Source organism: Myiozetetes cayanensis, unplaced genomic scaffold, assembly GCF_022539395.1.
Source record: "Myiozetetes cayanensis isolate MyiCay16 unplaced genomic scaffold, myiCay2020 scf1, whole genome shotgun sequence".
Taxonomy (NCBI): Eukaryota; Metazoa; Chordata; class Aves; order Passeriformes; family Tyrannidae; genus Myiozetetes; species Myiozetetes cayanensis.
In genome coordinates this window covers 148,608,206-148,627,086 of record NW_026086604.1, presented here as the reverse complement: position 1 = coordinate 148,627,086, position 18,881 = coordinate 148,608,206, and the positions used below count along the sequence as shown (strand labels likewise).

Here is an 18,881-nt window from a genome sequence, read left to right as displayed (position 1 = left end):
GCAGCTCATTTGTCAGGGAGTGATCTGTGGGATGCACTTGTGGCAGCAAGGGATGAGGGGATGTCAATCCAGCCTGCCACTGGTCTAACTGGGCCATTTTTGGGGGCAATGGGAGGGGATGGTGAGGAGAGGAGCTGAAGGCAGTGGGGTTTGACCTGATGGTGGGTGGGAGGAGGTGGTGGGAGCCTCCTTCAAAGTCCTTCCCTGGGGTGGCAGGAGGTCCTGGAACCACTGATGGGGTTGGTGTGGGCCATGGGGGATGGGCAGAGCCATTCTGGGGGTGCTGGGAGGGGTCCTGAGAGGGACCTTGCATGGGGGACACATTCCCTACCTGCTGAGGTCCTGGTTGGCACATTCCCAGTGATGTGTTTTGGTGAGGAACCCGATGGAACAACCCAAGGCAGCAGGAAACAATCGGTGCTGGGCCAACAAGAGAGCAGGAGAGGGACTTTTGACGAGGACATGGAGTGATGGGACAAAATGGCTTTAAACTGAAATAAAGCAGGGTTAGATGAGATATTAGGGAAAAAATTCTTCGCTGTGAGGGTGGGAAGGCCCTGGCACACATTGCCCTGAGAACCTGTGGCTGCCCCATCCCTGGAAGTGTCCAAGACCAGTGGAAGGTGTCCCTGCCCATGGCAGGGGGCTGGAACTTTCCAACTGTGCCTTCCAACCCAAACCATTCTAGGATTTTACGATTAAAACCCTCTCTCCCTCCCATCCAAAGATCTGTTCCAGCAGACAGGAGGGTTGTTTGGTGTCCCCATTAACATCTCCAGCTCGTGCCATGCCTCGCTGGGACAGAGCCAAGCACTTTTCCTTGAAGCCCCTCCACCACCTTCCCACTCATTTTCTCAGACACTGAAGAGTGGCTGGGCCTCAGCTCCTGTGCCACAACTTCCAGCAACCCACCCAGTGTTTGAAAAAACACCATTTGAAGCATCTCAAAGCCATAAACACTGGGAGAGTAAAACACAGAGGACTCACCTGTGCTGAGGAAGACAAGCTGGTTACATTAAAAATAAATCATTATATTAGAAATCAAGGGGGGGTGTGTGGTTAATTTTTTTAGAATATGTATAAATTAAAGCTGAGTGATTTTTAATACCACAGTTCCCAAAGCCTGATAAAAGAAGTGCTGCCCAGCAAACCCACCAAACTGGTGCTGCATTTTGGATCCAGCAGGATCACAAATTACTGGGGATTAATAAAAAAAAAAAAAGGGGATGAAAATCTATCATTGGCCTGAAACTCCGTGGGTGCCCAATGAGAGCAGCACGATGGGGCTGTGACCCAGGAGCCCTCCCGGAATCCCTCACCTCCACGAATCCGGGATCCCATCACCTCCATTCCCGCGGCCCCACAACGGGGCTCGTTGTGCCACCGGCAGACCGAGGATAAAAAAAGGGATTTGTGGGCTGTTTTTCTCTTCTTCATGGATTGGGATGGGGGGTGAGCGTGCCTGGGAGCCAGATGGGTGACATGGATCTGTCAGTCCCCGGTGGCCCATGTCCCTCTGCATCCACAAACACGATTTTTCCCTCCTGCTGAGCCTCCTGGATGTGGCCATAAACCCCTCCCTGCCTGCCACAGGCGGAGGGAGCGTGAGGAATTGTGTCCCTGTGCTTATCTGCACCGATCTCTTAATTACTTCGCCTCTAAGCACGCAGTCAATTATGCCAAGGTCGGGAGCCACGTCCCCGGGCAGCGCTGGAGCTGCAGCAGCGGGATGCAGGAATCAGGCTGGGGCTAAGGGGCATCTCAGGGGCCGAATCCCGCCCCGGCTGCGACAAATTAAGTGGCTCATTAGGTGCTGAAAGTGCTGGCCACACAGCCGTGACCAAGGAGCGCCTCTCTCTGTGCTCACCAGGTCAAAAATGACGCTAAAAAGCCCTTTTGTTCGCAGGGAGTGCTACAGCAAAGCCGGGCGGACCCGAGGGCTGCCCGTCCTGGAGATCCCCCCCTGCGGAGCCCAGAACGCATCATCTCACCCCAGACCAGGAGAGCCGGGGAGGGATTCATAAAATCCGGGGTTCTCTGCCTGGTTTCTGTCCCCTGACCTTAAAGGCAGCTCAGGAGATGATCAGGGATGGTGGCCCCAGTGTGAGCTCTCCCCAGACCTCACAGGGACTTGGAAGAAAGCTTTGGCCCCAGGGCAGGGGGATGGAGCTGACGCCGTGTGGATTTGCTCTTGGCTGAGCTGGTTCGCCAATCCTGAATTAAGAGAGGCCACAACACAACCCAAGCCCCTTCCTGGTATTCCCGGTGTTCCCTTCCTCTGCTGGGGATGCTGGAAGCTGAGGAGGAGACCCCAAGGGTGGTTTGTAGAGATCGTGAACTCCCTGAGGTTGTAAAAAAGAGCTCTGAGATCACCAAACCCACCACTAAACCACGACCCCGGGCGTGGTTTTCGAACACCTTCAGGGATGGTGATCCCACCACTTCCCTGGACATCGTGTTCCAATGCCTGACCACCCTCCCAGTGAAGAAATCTTTCCTAATATCCAACCTAAACCTCCCCTGGCGCATCTTGGGGTCGTTTCTTCTTGTCAGGACGCTCGTTACCCGGGAGCAGGAGATGCTGCAACCTCCGAGCCCCGCACGGATTTAAACTCCTCCAAGCCAGGGAGGAATTGCACCTTTTGGCTCCGTGCCTCAGCTTCCCCATCCCCGTGCAATGTGAGCACACAAGGTGATGGGGGGCTGCTCTCTCACCCTTACAGAGTTATAAAGTAGGGACCCAAAATTTTTCCTGCTCTGGGAAGGAGCGCGTCCCTGCCTGGGGGCTGCCGTGCCCCGGGGCTCCCCCGGCCGGCCCCGGGCCGTGTCCCCTGGCTCGGGGTGAGCTTTGGCAGCCAGCACAGGTCCTCTCCCAGCAGCTGCCGTGACAGACAGCTCCCGAGCCACCCCCCTCTGCAGTGCTGCTCTAAAATAAAAATACCTCCCGCCTGCTCCGCTCCACTCCCAGCCAAACTTCCTCCAGGGGCGAGGTGGGGGGACGGCAGCCCAAAAATACACCCACGCCCCCCCCGCCCCTCCGCCCCACCAAGCCGGACTGAGAGATGCTGTAGGGCAAGTCAGCGGCCCCAAAAACCCTTTGAAGTTCCCCTCCCTTCCCCTCTTTCCCCCCTCCTGCCCCCCCGTCGCAGTGCTGGATCCTGGATCCCCGACCCTCGCCCGCCTCCCCCCGCGGCCCCGGGGCTCAAGGTCAGTAGTGGGGAGCGATGCGGGGCTGGGGGAGCCACGCTGGGGGTGGGGACACGCTGCCCCCGCACTTCCAGGGCTTTTTGTCACCTCTGCCTGTCCCCAGCGCCCGGCCGGGGGTGCGGGGGCGGCGGAGGGGAGCGGGGGGATGATGAGGATGGTGATGACGACGGTGATGCCCCACAGCCTCTCAGACCACTGGGGACCCCTCTGTACACCTGACTCGGCATCCCGGGAGCAATTGGGAGTTAAACTTGTCCGAGGGATCCCCCGCCAGCCCCCCAAAAGGGTCGTTCACCGCCTCCCGCCGGCTCCTTTGCGGGGTGGCCTTGCTCCCCCTCCAAAAAAAAAAAAAAAAAAAAAACAAGCTTCGGAAGGCATGGAAAAGAAGGGGAAAAAGCTTTTTAAAGGCACGTCCGTGCGTACCCTCCCGCCGCAGGGGAACCGCAGCGCTCGCCCGCAGCGGCCCCGCACCGGGAGCGGCCGCGGGGTGACCCCAGAATTTCCCTCCGGGCTGAGCCCCGATTTCCCCCCGGGCTGAATCCCAATTCCCCCGGGAAACGCGTTTGCTCCACGCTGCGGGGAGATGGGCTCACCCCGCATCGCTGTTCAGGGACCACCCCCCCCGCCCCCGCCCGCCTTTAAAAACCTCAGTGACCAAATAAAAATAAACCTTTAAAGCTAAAATAATATTTTAAAAAAAATATTTTGAATTTTGCATTTAATTACTTTAATAATCGCACAGAAGCTTTTGAGATGCGGGTGCCGAAGCAGAGAGTGACCGGGTCTCTCTTTACTCCGTAATCCTTTCGCTGCTCTCAGGGGGCCCCCACACGCGGGGATGGTTCCTGTCCCCCAGCATCCCCCATCCCGCATCCCGCATCCCGCATCCCCGCTGCTCCAGCCCTGAACCGTGTTTTGGCAGCTGCCGGACAGGCGCTGGGGAGGCTGCGGAGCTGCACGGCACGTCGCGCCGGGGTTAATTAGCCTTGGCGGGAGTAATTAGCCCAGCACTAATTGCGGGGCTGGGTGTCGGCGTCCCCCGAGCGCTGCAGATGCCGCCGGGAGGCTCAGATGTGCCTGCGGCGTCCTAAGGCTCCTGGCTGGGAGGAATTTGGCACCACGGGGCTCTTGGAGCCCCCCAAGAGCTGGAGGTTGGGCAAAACTTCGGCAGAAGGCGAGGAGAACCCAGGGAAGAGGAGCTGGGGCATCCCATCACATCCTCTCCACCACTGCTGTCTCCTGGACCCCTCCAAGGATCCAACCAGGAGTTAAGGGGGGCACATTGGAGGACACCCATCCTGGACAGTTGGCATCCCAGAGCATCTCTGAAAACCGGGAGGAATGGGAAGAGCCCCTTATCAGGAACACCTGGCTGAGCCACCCCCAAATCCTGGCTCCTGGGTGGGGTTTCGCAGCAACTCCTCTCTTTGCACCTGAGTTCACACCCTCAGGTGTGACCCCACCTTGTCCTTCCCTTCAGCTTCCAGCCTTCCGGGAAGCCCCCAAAGCAGAGCTGAGGAGGAGCAGCAGCAGGAATTCGGGGTGTTTGAGGGGGGTAGGAGGGCAGGTGAGCTCTCCCCCCTGGTTTTCTTCCCTCTCCTCTCTCCCTTTTCCCAGGTGTGGATCCCGTGTGGCAGCTGGAGCCGTGACCTGCCACCATGGGGGTTAAAACCATGCTCCCCAACTACGAGCTGGGGTTTTATGCCCTCGTGGTCACCTGTGCCGTGGTTTACAGCGGCAGCGGCATCTTCGAAGCATCCAGAGGTAACACTTCCCACCACGTCCCTGGGAGGGGGGATGGATAACGAGGTGCCTGCTTTTCCAGCTCTCAGTACCAAGCAGCAGATCCCTGGCTTTAATTCTCGCAGAAAACCAGCTTGGAAATCATTTCCAAAGGGATTTTTTGCTTGGTTGGCTCCTTGTGCCCCTTTCCACGGCTCAGGGCAGGAGGCTGTGGGATGTCCCAGCCCTCCAGTCAGTGCCCAGACAAACAGGCAACCACCCTGCCTACACAGGGATGCCTCCCAACTTTTTTGTTTGAACCTGCAAGTTTCGTGGGATCAGCCAGGCCACGTGTGCACTGGGAAAAAGTCTTTGCTGGAAGTTCCTGCAGAAACATCCGTGGTTGCTGCTGGTTGTCCGTGGCAATTTGGGAGGGGGTGTTTGAGCCCTGATGGCTCCTCATCACCACGATGAAGCCTCCCTGCCTTGCCTGAACCCAGACCCCGTTTCCCAGAGCTGTTTCTCTCCCCATAACTCTGGGGTTTGGTTGGGTTTTTTTTGCAGACAGCATGAACAGAAAGGCCTTTCGGGATGGAATAAAGCCGGGCTGGCACTACTTCGGCAGGAAGATGGTGAGTAGGGGAAGGACTCGGCCTTTTCTAGACCACGTGGTCAGTGCTGGACACTGGAGAAGCAGAGCTCGTTTCTCTGCTGCTGACACACTTCTGCAAAGTCCACGTGACTTGTATTTTTGTCCCTAAAGTGACCAGGAAAAGACCAGCCCTGCAGGGCTGGGGACGCTCTGCTTTGTGTGCGCCCGGACGAGCAAGCTCTGCGCGTCTCTCCTGGGCTTTTGCATCCGAGCTGAAGCCCTTGGGAGAGCCTGTGGGTGGAAAACGGGAAGGGGAGGCTGTGAAAGTTGCGTGGCTGGGTCAGGGGAGTGAGTTGCCCCGGTGCTGCTCCCGCAGGACGTGGCCGATTTCGAGTGGGTGATGTGGTTCACCTCGTTCAGGAACGTCATCATCTTCGCACTCTCGGGGCACGTCCTCTTCGGCAAGATCTGCTCCATGACGGTGCCACAGGTGAGTCAGGGCTCTGGGGGGAGGGTGGGATGGGTGTGAAAGCACCAGGGGGAGCTGGGATATGTGGAGGAGGCAGATGGGGGGATGTTCTGGGGTTGGTGCTTTCCCCAGGCTGACCCCAGGCACGGCTCTCTCCCGCAGCACCGGGCTGTGATGTACATGATCTACGGGGCCCTGGCCGTGCTGGGCAGCATGGGGCTGGTCTACCTGATGATCATCCTCTCCCACTGCCTTGTCCTCTACTCCGTGGCGCTGGCCAAGCAGAAGTGGCTCTGCTACGTGGCAGGGCTCTGCTGTCTCGCCTCCTTCAAGGTGGAGCCGTTTGGCTCGTGGCAGGTGGGTGCTGGCCTGGCCCTGTGTCTGCCTCATTTCCAGTCCTCTTCTGTCCATATCCTCAGCTTTATCTCCAAAGAGGGCTCCTGGGACACCCCCAGACCCTGGCATTCCTCCTGGAGTCAGAGCTCCCACAGTGATTGAGAGGGAGGGGGCTGTTGTGCAGCTGAGCTTGGGAATATTCCCACGGGGACTATATCGTGTTTTGGTGGCTTCATGATGCAGAGCTGCAGGACACCTGAGTCCTTCTTGCTGCCCAGGCAACACTTTGTCAACCAGGCAAGACATGTTCCTGCCCTGTGCCTCAGTTTCCCCACCTGTGAGACAGAGCTGGGATGGACTCAGTGGAGTCCATGTCTTAGGTCACAAACCAGTTAAGATTTTGTCTCCCTGGTGGATGGAGAGTGAAGCTCAGGAAGGACTTTATCAAGCTGCTCAGTCCCTCTCCATGGACCTTGAGCTGGCTGGGAAGGTTATGCCCCTGTGACAGGGACCCACCCCAGACCAAAGCCTGTGTGACCAACAGCTGCTTGGTGACCACATGGCCAAGAGGATCCAACACTTCCTGACTGCTCTGGGATGCAGGAGCCAGCTGGGAAATCAAACCCCAGATTCCTCTTTCCAGCTCATTCACTCCAGAGACAATTGGTGTCAGAGCATAATTAGAGGTTTTGCCTGAACTGAAAACTAAACTGAAAGAGGTCAGGGTTAGATGAGATGTTGGGAGGAAATTTGTCATTGTGTGGATAGTGAGGCCCTGGCACAGGTTGCCCAGAGAAGCTGAGGCTGCCCCTGGATCCCTGGAAGTGTCCAAAGCCAGGTTGGACGGGGCTTGGAGCAACCTGTGCTGGTGGAAGGTGTCCCTGCCCATGGCAGGGGGTTGGAAAGAGGTGACCCTTAAGGTCCCTTCTGACCCAAACCAATCTGTGATTCTCTGCTGCCCCCCACAAAGCAGAGGAGCGCAGGAAGGACACCACATTCCCGGTGGTAACTCTCGGTTTCTCATCCAGAGCGGGTTTGTAACGGGAGCTTTTGATCTCCAAGACGTCCTTTTCTACGGGGGCAGCACCTTCACCATCATGCGCTGCATGAGCTTTGCCCTCGAGAGCTCTGAGAGGAAAGAGGGCATCTACTCCATCTTCGACCTCCTCAAGTACAACTTCTACCTCCCCTTCTTCTTCTTTGGGCCTGTCATGACCTTTGACCAGTTCCATGCCCAGGTGAGTGCTCCTGAGGCTTCTGACGTTTATTTGCTTGGGTTTAATTCCCTCACCTCTGGCCAAGGTGAAGGTGAAAGTGGTTGTAGAACTTCATGTGGTCACCTAGAGCCTGTGGCCATGGTCTGGGCTGTGCATAATGCTGTGATTTTTGTGGGAAAGGGCATAAACTGATGGGGGTTTAACCTTCTTTTTGGGTTTTTGGCTGTTTCATGAGGGAAATGATGAAAGGGACTGTCCAGCCCATGTCCTCCTGCTTGGTGCCCCAATGTCCTTGTGTTGTCACCTTCCTGCTGCCCCACTGAGCAGTGCCAGGAGGCCACAGTGAGGGCCAGACATGGACTTCTTTCTCCAGAAATATTAAGATTGGGTGGAAGGTTGTGTTTCAACAATCAGGGGCTTCCTCTCTGCTCCATGAAATATCCTGATGCCCCCAAATCTTTGCCTGTACCACAAAACCAAGGGAGCTTTTGGATGAGCAGACTTCAGAGAGCACTGGGAAACCTCAGCAGAAGCCTGTGCTGGGTCCAGCCAACCTCTGGAGCTGTTCCACAGGCAGGGATCAAGGAAACCAGCAGTGGTTGCTCTCTCTCCCTCCTCTCTTCTTCCCATCTCAACGTCCTCTTGGTTCTCAAAGCAAACTGGTGCTGCTGGCCAAGGGAGGGACCTCTTGCTGAGGGGGATTCCCGCCACCCCTCTGGTTCATTTTGAAGAAAAACAGTTACACTGAATTTTTGGACCCCAGTTGATGTCCGGGTGTAAAAGCATTTTGGAAAAACTTCTGTGAATTCTGAAGAAAAAAATAGCCCAGGGCAGGAGAGAACAGCCAGAGCCTCGTGGTGAGGAGACCAAAAACCCATCAGCCCAGCATCTTCTCTCCAATGTGGGGCTGGCACTGGTCACCTAAGAAAGGGTCTGCACTGGGCTTGTTTCCTCCAGGATGAGCCTTGATCCGAGTCCTGCTCCTTGCTGGTTTGTTCCCACAGGGAATTCACAACCTCGTGGTGCCTGCTGAAAGGAACAAGAGCCCTCAGGTCCTGCAGGACCTATTAAAAGGGTTTTTAGAGCATTTGACCCTGAAGATCATGAGGTCTGCTCCCTTAAGGGATGCAGCCAGGTACCCACAAACTGGGACATTCAACTCCTCGTTGAACTCCCACCCTTCCAACCAGGCTCGATCTGGGGGGAGGTTTTATCTCCTGTTCCTTTGCACAGCCCCCAACTGGCATGTCTAAAGCCACTTAATGGGCAATTCTCCCCTCTTCTGCTTACAATGCTCACCCCAGAGGCACAGGGATTAAATCCCCAGCCCCTTTCCCGTGCCCCAGCCAGGGGTCCTGTGTTGGCCTGGCCACCACTGCCATCTCCTGGCTGCATCCCCCCTGCACTGCTGGAGCTGCAACTGATTGCAGAGGTGACTTCTTAATTGCCCAAGAGCAATTAGGGCAGGAGGCAGACAGAACCCTTCCCCAGGGTGGGGTGTATGGCCCCGTTAGGGAGCAGATCTGTCCCTTTGGCTCCTACTGGCCCTGCATCTTGGTGGAGCTCTTGTACCCCGCTGTGAGATAGAAATTCATCTGCACCAGGGCTTGGCCAACCCAATTTGAGCTGAGAAGCATCTTCCTCACTAAAATCAAGGGAATAAATTCCCTTCTACAGGGTTGGGAGTGTGGGGGACACAGCCCTGACCCCAAGGCGATGGTGGCCAAGTGATGCCACCACACACAGGCATGAGGATGAGAGGAAACAACCTCAGGGTGCACCAAGGGAGGTTTAGCTTGGGAGATCTGGGAAAATTTCTTCAAGGAAATAGTTGCCAGTCACTGGAACAGGCTGTCCAGGGCAGTGGTGGAGTCACTGTTCCTGGAAGGATTTAGAAGACTTGTAGATGTGGCACTTGGGGACAGGGTTTAGTGGTGGCCTTGGCAGTGTTGGGATAGTGGTTGGACTCAATGATCTTAATGGATTTTTCCAACCTAAATGGTTCTGTGGCCCTATGGAAGGAGGGCTCTGTGTCTCCATGCCACAGCCTGTCCTCCCTCAGCTCCTCCTGCAGCCCAGGGTCCAGCGACCTCTCCGTATCCTTAAAGCACCTGGCTTAGAACGGGCACGGAAAAAAAATCTGGCAAAGGCTTTAATTCCAGAGAATCATCTGGATTTGACAACAGGGCTGGTGAGGCAGTCTGTGGATTATGCAGGGAGAGCTCCCACCTCTCGCAGGGAATAAAGGGAAAGTAATAAACATAAGAGGATTTTGGATACAGCAGCAATTTCACGGCGGTGCGGGGAAGCAAGGACATGGCTCTGCCCGGTGTAATCCTGAAAGCTCCCTCTGATGATGTTTATGTCACAAGGACCAGAGATATGACAGCTCCTGGAGGCAAAGCCTGGCCCCTGTTCGCACAAGACACAGCAGAGGTGAAATCCCCATCAATCAGGTCCCACCAATTCAGGACAGCCCCTCGAGCAGCTCACCTTCTCATTTACAGCAGGAGATCCAAAATCATCACTCACCTCCTCCTGCTCCCAAATGACCCTGGCCAAAATGATGTAGTGGTGGAGCTGTCAGGTGGGATTCTGTGCCTGGAATCCCATCCTTTGGATGTGATGGGTACGGACACTTTGCTCCCTCTTTGCAAGGGGCCGTCCTCAAGCATGAAGTTGATTTTCTGAGCAGAAAGAACATAAAACCCTGGGAGTTCCCTGGTGAGTATGGATTTCACCCCACCTAGGGTGGCACAACCAGAGCTGTCCCTGCTGTGTCTCACCCTCTCCTGGACTCCCCAGTGATGGAAACAGGAGGAGGGATGCTGTGAGTGGGACGTGCCCTGCTCCTCCTGGGTGTGCCCACCTGAGCTGGTCCTTGGGTCTGCCTTAACCCTTGGAAATTTGGGCCGTGGAGTCCGTGTGTGATTTCAGAGGAGGGTGATGAGGGACCTGGAGTGTGTCCCTCTGGCCAGAGGAACAGGCTGCCTACCCTGTGCCTCAGCTCAGCCCTGTCCTGGTCCCTCCATCCCGGCAGGTGAGCAGGCGGGAGCTGAGGCGCAGGGACGACGAGATGAGGAGCATCCGGGTCAACGCCCTCCTGCACGCGGGGGCCGTGGTGGCCGTGGACATCTTCTTCCACTTCTTCTACATCCTCACCCTCCCTTCTGACCTGAAGTTCGTCACCCGCCTCTCGGACTGGTCCCTGGGTGAGTGGCCGTGCTCGGGCACCTTCACGCCTGTCCTCAGCTCCAGGGCAGTGGTGAGCGATCCACACCTGCACCCACCCCCACTGAGAGCCCTTGTGTTGGAGTAAAACCCAGTAAAACCCAGTAAAACCCAGTAAAACCCGCCCTTCTTCCAGCACAGAGCTGGGGCAGGGCAGCCCTGCAGAGCAGGTGGTGTTGGTGTGACCCCCTCAGTGTGAATTGTTTAGGTTGGGGTTTTAAGAAGCTGAGCACACCGAGACATTCTTGTTGCCTTTTTCTGGACTGGAAGGGAGCTCAGCACCTCCAAAAAAAAAAATCACCAGGACACAGCAAAGAACGTGCAGCAAGGCAAAGCCTGGTTGCATGTAAGGAATGTTGTTCATAGAGTGATCAAACACTGGAATAGGGGCCCAGAGGGGTTACAGATTATCCCAAAATACTTATATTTAATTTTGAAATGGAAAATGTTTGGAGCAGGGTAATCTTCATTTAAAGTTGGCTGCTCTCTAAGCAGGGCTGGACGAGGGACCTCCAAAAGCCAAACTCCCAGGGTGATGGGTGGTGGCAGGGCTGGAATTCAGCTGGCAGCTGGATTTCAGCCGGTCAGATACACGCCTGAGGGCAGCATTTGAGGCACCACCCACGAGGCAGAGGACAAGCAGGGGCTGGAGGAGCCCCACATCTCTCCAGAGTGGCAACTGGAGGGCAGGATAGAATCCTAATGCAGCTGGAATGGCACTAGCACTGATTTAGAGTGTCCTAAGAGACTGTGGTTGGGGGGACTGACCTTGCATGTGTGACTCCAGAGGGAGCTGAGCTATTCTGACTGCCCTCATCCCATCTGGCTGGTCCGTGGTGGGAGCATCGAGGCACTGCATGGCCCTCGAGCTGAGAGCTGAATCCCACCAGGATAGGGACATTTCACCTCCTGCTTGCACAGGAATTTGCACTCTTTAGTGTCTGGTCCTGCAGGGTTTGTCTCCCCGTGTCAGACTCCTCTCCAAGGCAGAGGTTCTGGCCCTGGCTCTGCTGTAGCACCAGTGTTACTTCTACGGCCACAGGGGGCATTTTGATGGAGGTGCCAACAAAACCTCAGAGGGCAGAGCTGATGAAGTCACCGTGGTGATTTTACCGTGGGTTATCAAGCCCCAGAGGGAAAGAACAATCTTGTGATGGAATAAATGACTGTATGTACAGAATGTCCTAAGACTACCAAGGCCAATTAACAGTTTGCTCCCAAACACCCTGAGAAAGAAGACACTATCCTTTGGTTCAAGCTTCTTAAAAAGCTTAGTTTTAAAAGTTTTGCTGGTCAAAGGCAGCATTAGACTGCCCCCTTGATGTTATGTTTGTTGCAGCAGACTTCATGCTCCCGTGGGAAAAGATGTCCCCAGGAAGTCCTGAGGGTGATGCATCCCATGTTCCTCTTCAACAGTTTGACTCTCATTTTTTTTTGCTCCAGCTGGCCTGGCCTACTCCAATCTGGTGTATGACTGGGTGAAAGCCGCTGTCATGTTTGGGGTCATCAACACCATCGCCAGACTGGACCACCTGGACCCGCCCCAGCCCCCAAAATGCATCACCATGCTCTACATCTTCGCAGAGACGTGAGCACCCCACACTCGCCAGGGGGGAGAGGGACGGTGGTTCTGAGCTGAGAAAAACGTGCAGGGAGGGGGGAGAACATCAGGACTGTTCCTCTGAGGAGGTGGGGCTGAGAGCTGGAGACCACCTGCAGTGAACACCTCCAAGTCAGGGCTGGCACAGCCCAGGGAAATGTTCCTGGGCAGGAACGAGGGAGAAGTTAAACCAGATCCAGGGGGTGCCTTGCCACAGGACTGGGTGTTTGAACGTGCATTTCATCATCTTCACTGTGTGTTTTAACATGTTTTTGTCATCTGCATTTCAGGCATTTTGACAGAGGGATTAATGACTGGCTGTGCAAGTAAGTGTCTGCTCGAGCACCTCTAGCCTGGTTTGGGGTCTTCTCTTCCATCACACACCAGTGAAGCATCAAATGCTGTTCATCCCAAAACTGTGCTGTCCCTCCTTCTGGGTGAATCCAACTATTTGGTCTGTTTGACCCCAGACCTGTTGAATTAATTGCCACAAAGAGCAACAACCCCTTCTTCCAAAGCTGGCAATAAGGGAGTCCTGTCCCAGAAATCCCTTTAAGTCTGGTGGGTTCAATATTCCCTTGAGGGGAGAAGAGTAAGGTTCATATTCCACCAGGAGAAGAGAGAATTGAGCCCAGGTAACTCCATCTACATCTCCCTTAAGTGCACACCAGCAAACCTGTTGTGAAGGCAGTGGCTGCTCTGCAATCAAATCCCGAGCACCAACAAGTCTGAGAGAGCCTGAAGCTCTACAGATCCCGAAGTTTTATCAACCATTTACCTGCCAGAGGGGGAAAGGGGGGGAATTTTGTCCTCAAGGATCTATAATTTTGTGAGGAACACGAGCCACAGGCAGCTGGGATGAGGCAAAAATCCAGAATGTGTCAGACAGGACATCCTCCCTTTCCCACTGGGTGCTCTGGGTTGACCTGCCTGTGAGGAGCCTGTGGTGGGGGGGTGTGGGAAAAGGGATTCCAGAGGGTATTCCCCGACTCCAGGCAGCACCAACCCCTTTCCTTGGCCACCAGGTACGTGTATGATCACATTGGAGAGAACCACGACAACATCCTGAAGGAGCTCGTGGCCAGTGTCTCCACCTTTGCTGTCACCACCCTGTGGCTGGGGCCCTGTGAGGTCGTTTACATCTGGTCTGTCCTCAACTGCTTCGGCCTCAACTTCGAGCTCTGGGTGCAGAAGTTCTTCCAGCTGGGGCCCTTTGCCAAACTGGAGGTGAGGGGCTGGGCTGCAAGGGCGTGGGGGGAAGGCCAGTGGGTCTGGGGCTGAACTCTGGTGCTGGAAAACAGCGTGAATTTAGGGAACTCAAACTTGTTTTATGTGAGTCAGGTGCGTTTTGAGCTGAGGTTAAAGAGCAGAGTCCCTGATGGTGCCTTGAGGATCCATGTCCTGGCCTCCTGAAGCTCCTTCCTGCGGCCTTTGAGGTCACAGAATCATTAAGGTTGGAAAAGACCTCTGAGATGATCAGATCCAACCCTCAGCCCAGCACCACCATGTTCACCCCTAAACCGTGTCCTCCAGTGCCACATCCACATGTTCTTTGAACATCTCCAGGGATTGTCCCTGGAGCATCCTTGAGATCACAGCCCTGGTGCTCTGTATCCCTGCATTTTATGTTCTCTGTCACCCACCCAGAGCAAACTCCCACCTGCCCCTGTGATGCTTCCTGGGAAATTCAGGTTGGGGTGGAGCTGTCAGAGGGAAAACAGAAGTCCAGGAGAAGCAGGAATGCAGCTCCAATGAGGCATCAAAGTACCACAGAGGGGCACAAAATCTGAGCTCTGTCCATGGGGAAAAGCTCAAATATTTCCCACTTGGACACACATGGGAATATTCTGTGGGGAATATCCATATTCTGTGACTCTGGGGGGAAATGGTTTTATGTTTCCACATGGAAATAATTTGTTCTTCTTGTTCCGCAAAACGTCTTGGCATTCTGAGTGGTTTTGATCTAATCTCTTATAAAAACAAGTGTTTAGGTACCAGAAAAAATTATTTTCCAAGCATTTCAAAGCCCGCCTCTGTTTGTTTGAGACCGAGGTGTCTCAGGGACACACGGGAAGAAAAGCTCAGGAAACTCCATCCTGGAAGCAATTATGTCCCTTATTTGTTTTGCTCAGCCCCAAGTCTGGAGATCCTAAACTGGCTAAATAAAGATCCATTCTGAGTACAAACAGTGGAGAGCAATCCTCCCGTTTGCTCTCCTTGTTGAACTTCTAATCAGATTAAGGCTCTCACAGGCAGTGAAATCTCCTTCCCTGTGGCACCACAATTCTCAGCACTAAGTGGCCTGGGGATTCACTGTGCTCTTTGAAGGCTGATATAAACCCCATCCCTGCTCCACTCCCAGCAGCAGCTCCTGAGGATTATGTGCCAGTGACAATTTCACTCTGCTGCTGTCACCAGTTATCAGGGGTTTTTTTTTCTTCTTTTTTTTTTTTTTTTTTAATTCCTAAGAAACAATCTTTACCAGGACCTGGGAGTGATTTGCATGTAGGGCTAATAATAATAATAATAATAATAATAATAATAACAATCCTGGTATATCACAGCATTCTTCTGCTTTTAGGAATGGCTCACCCAGCCATTTCATTCCTAAAGGGGCTCCAAGAGAGCTGGAGAGGGACAAGGGCATAGAGTGACAGAACAAGGGGAAATGGCTTCAAACTGCCAGAGGGCAGGGTTAGATGGGATATTGGGAAGGAATTCTTGTGCTGAGAGGGTGGGGAGTTGCTGGCACAGGTTGCCCAGAGAAGCTGTGGCTGCCCCTGGATCCCTGGATGTGTCCAAGGCCAGTTTGGAGCAACCTGGACTAGTGGAAGGTGTCCCTGCCCATGGCAGGGAGTTGGAACTGGATGAGTTTCAAGGTCCCTTCCATCCCAAACCACCCTGTGATTCTACAATTAGCATAAAGCTCTGTCTAACATCTTGTCCCTACTCGTGGGACCCTGAAACACCAGCCCAGAGCCCCTGATGCAGCCAAGCAGACGTTTTGCCTTGCCCTAATGTTTCTTCACCCCAGAGGCACTAAAGGCTGCTCTGACTTTTTGCCTCCCCTCTGGAATCCCAGCTGGAGCTGGACCACTGCCTTCCCTTTCCTTGCAGCCCCATTTTTCCTCTGCTCCTCTCCCCTCCGCAGGCCAAGCTGTCGGGGGCCATGTCTCGGCGGATCCGGGCGGCTTTCGGTGCAGTGAATTTCTGGGCCATCGTCCTCTACAACATCCCTGCCCTCAGCAGCCTGGACTTTGCGCTGCTGGTGACCAAGAGACTCCTCGTGACGGGTGAGGTGCTCCCAGCCTGCCCCTCTGAGGGGCCCTTGACTTCATGGGGACTGGGAGGGGAGCTGGAGACGGTGACTTTTGAGTCCTCTGGGGTCCAGAGTGGCCCAACTTGTTACGGTGGCTGCTCTGAATGTGCTTAATTCTCATGAAATAAGTGCAGGCAGTGGTTCCTGAGCTCCCTATGAGAGCACTTTGGGGTCCAAGGTGCCTTCCAGGTGTGCTTGTACAGCTCCTGGCACAGCCTGGCACTGATTTAGGCTCCTTGGAGCGCTGCAAAGGTCACACTCACCCCACCAGCCTGAGCCCCTGACTGTGAAATGCTCCCCTTGCTGGAGAAAGGGATTTACTTGTCCTGCCTCATCCCCTTTGCTTTGGCAGCTGTTCCTGCACCAGCCTGAAGGTGACAGGTACAAATCCTCATCCTGCAGCCTGTGCATTTCTAATCAGTGGATGGTGGCACTATTTTGAAGTCTTCTGGAGCTGCCCAGGGTATAAATAGCCATCAAGAGCCCATGTCCTCCAGCCTTCCCTGGGATGGGGCTGGCATGGGGAGCGGATAATGTCATGCTCTGGGCTCAGTGTGCCAGGAGTGCCTGCCTGCTGAGCCAGCTGGCTTTTGCTGGTTGCATTATTCATTTCAGAGGTCCTGTTTTAGCAGGAGCAAGCCCTGTATCTCCCCTCTGCTGTGGATACAGGGTTTGTGATGGCAGATGCCGTCAGACCCTTCCTAAGCGGAGGGAGAGCTCCTGCTTCTCAGTCACTGACGTGAGTGACAAAAATATGTGTTTTCCTGGGTGGACACTGTGTCCCCACGAAGTACAGGACAAGGCTTGGGTTGATCCTCAGCATCAGTGGGACCCCAAAGCTTCCAGAAGGTCACAGTGTTGAGCAACAGGCAGGTTGAATGGGGAGAAAGTCAACCCCTACGTCTGAACTTGAGGAGCAGAAGGAGTTTTGGGGGTAAGAGAGGGCTCAAAGCCATGTTCCCATATTGGTTGCAATCCCTTGTTCCTTGATGGGCTCAGGCACAGCTTTGTCTAAAATCTGCCCCTGGGGATTTCTCTCTTCTCTGCAGCAAAGCTGCGGGGCTGGATCCAGGATGAAAAATATCATTGGCCCTCATGAACCTGTGGGACCTCCCGAGCCCACCTGAGAGGCGGCAGTGCTGGTGAAGAATTGTCCTTTTCAGGCATGGAACCACACCAGGATGACCATGTCTCCCTCCCTCTCCTAGGTTTCCCTGTCAGCACCTTGTCCATCTGGTTCATCACGTACTGTGGAGTGCAGCTGATCAAAGAGCGCGAGCGCATCCTGGCCATCCAGGAGGAGGAGGAGAAGAGTGACAAGGCAAAGGTGGAGTAGGGGAGGCATCAGCAGGCTTATCCCAAAGCCTTGTTCTCCCTTCCAGCCACCTGCTGCCAGGCCAGCCCCTGGCTGGGGCTCTCCAGGCCCTCCTGACAATCGGACTTGTAGCTCACCCTTGTAGAGGTCACCGGGAAGGCACCGCTCACCCCCTTGCTGCAAGGAAGGATTTTCCATCAGGCACAGTGGGTGTTTAACAGGCTCCCCAGGCAGCTCCCAGGACATTTCTTTAATGCCAGGTAGAGCCCATCCCATGGTTTTTCTGACCCTCTGACATCTTGGTCCACCGGCACTCAGCACTCCCACGGGACGTGTAGCTCATGTCTCCCAGAGGAGGCCCTCCAAGTCCCATGGCTGGAGGTTTTAGGGTGGTCCAGGACACTGAGAAAGGGATTAGCTGGGGCTGAGCCTGCTCTGAGCAGACCATCTCCATCCCATGTTCCCTTCACCACAGGACATGATCTGATTTACTGTGTGGGGTTCAGCACTTGTGGCTGTGCAGTGAGGGCTGTGAAAAGGGCTCAGCAGGATCCTCTCCTACCAAGAGATAGTAAATTAATAGTAGAGGCTTTACAGCAAAGGGAAGGAGGACCAGGAAGGTGACTCTCTCCCCACCTCTGTCAGCTGTGCACGGTGGTGGGTGGGTGTTACAAGCTCTACAACACAGGTCCCTTCACAGATAAATGTCTCAAAAAAAAAAATTACTTAATGCCAACACCAGGCACAGCTGATGAGTGAGGGAGCCAAAGGGCTTCACAGCCGTTGTGCATCATCTGCAGCTCACACTGGGAGCGAGGATGCCAAAGAAACACAACACATGGCCCACAGCTGCTTGGCCCCCAGGCCCCAACTCAAGCCCTGAGGGCTCTCCACTGCTGGCTCTGAGACTGAGCAGCCACCACAGCCACCCTGCTGTGCCACATGTCCTGGCACTCGAGCCAAATCACCCTTCTATACTTTTTTTATCCGCTGTGGACTAAGGTTTGAACTCACATTCCTGCCCATGGCTGAGGGACAGAAGATGCTGTAGCCAACTCATCTCCAGCCACCCACCCCTTTTCTCAGCTGCCCTTGGTGTGCACAGCCCAAACCTGTGGCTGCATGGCTGAGTGAGCACCCAGGCAAACACAGCCAGAGGACAAAGACCCTGGATGAAGGGCAGTGACTCGGGGCTGGGGGGGAAACCCATGGGAGACTCCTTGGAGAAGCAGACTTTGGGATGCAGCGTGGGAGTGTGTGAAACACGGTGCCTTGGGGAAAAGGTGGGTGGGTTAATAACTTCAAAGTAGCTCTGGCTCTCTTGCACTTTAGAGTAACTTTCAGTGGCCTTATGTCTGAGATGTGTCAGTGTTTGGCGAGGGCAGAATCTGGACCCCTTTGCAATGTGGATATTGGTGCTGGTGTGTTCTGGCTTCCCTGTGGATGGAGCAGGATCAGTTCCTAGCCAGCTTTCAGCTCTGCCAAAGTAATTTGTGAAGTTCCTGATAAACATCACTTCTTTATGTAGTGAATAAACGTTGAACAACTCTGGTCCCTGCTGCTCATCCCTGTTCTGCTGCTGTACTGCAGGTGACACCCCAGCCATCACCAGGATCTTTTTACAGGTCCTCACCTCCCACCTGAAATTGTGACACAAGACATTACTGGCTTTGGCAGAAACCCACCTTGGTGGCATCACCAGGTTGGAGGCTGGGCTGCAGCTTGATTAACTCTCACCTTTATTTTGGCTCCACCTCTGTGCTGCTGAAATATCTGGAGCCTGTGGCCATCAAATTGCCATTTCTGTGGGTTTTCAGTTAGGAGCTATATAGGGGTTATTTCTGGGAGCCTGACCAAAAATGCTGGAATTAAG

The 18,881-nt window shown here is 54.6% G+C and overlaps 1 protein-coding gene across 4 annotated transcripts; it reads left to right on the top strand.

The window, feature by feature from the left end:
* The first annotated feature begins 2,973 nt into the window (after positions 1 to 2,973).
* Positions 2,974 to 18,559, top strand: HHATL (hedgehog acyltransferase like). Of its 4 annotated transcripts, none has more exons than XM_050309801.1 (12): positions 2,974 to 3,207; positions 4,825 to 4,971; positions 5,494 to 5,561; positions 5,898 to 6,011; positions 6,153 to 6,347; positions 7,355 to 7,564; positions 10,584 to 10,755; positions 12,218 to 12,362; positions 12,665 to 12,700; positions 13,400 to 13,601; positions 15,526 to 15,667; positions 16,902 to 18,559. In XM_050309801.1, exons 2-12 carry the CDS (start codon positions 4,866 to 4,868, stop codon positions 17,027 to 17,029), a joined length of 1,518 nt encoding a protein of 505 aa, XP_050165758.1. In that variant the 5' UTR covers positions 2,974 to 3,207; positions 4,825 to 4,865; the 3' UTR covers positions 17,030 to 18,559. The 4 variants fall into 4 exon arrangements, with proteins under 4 accessions (XP_050165758.1, XP_050165787.1, XP_050165778.1 ...); XM_050309830.1 differs by lacking the exon at positions 2,974 to 3,207 and adding an exon at positions 4,295 to 4,358; XM_050309821.1 differs by lacking the exon at positions 2,974 to 3,207 and adding an exon at positions 4,376 to 4,658.
* Positions 18,560 to 18,881: the final 322 nt, after the last annotated feature.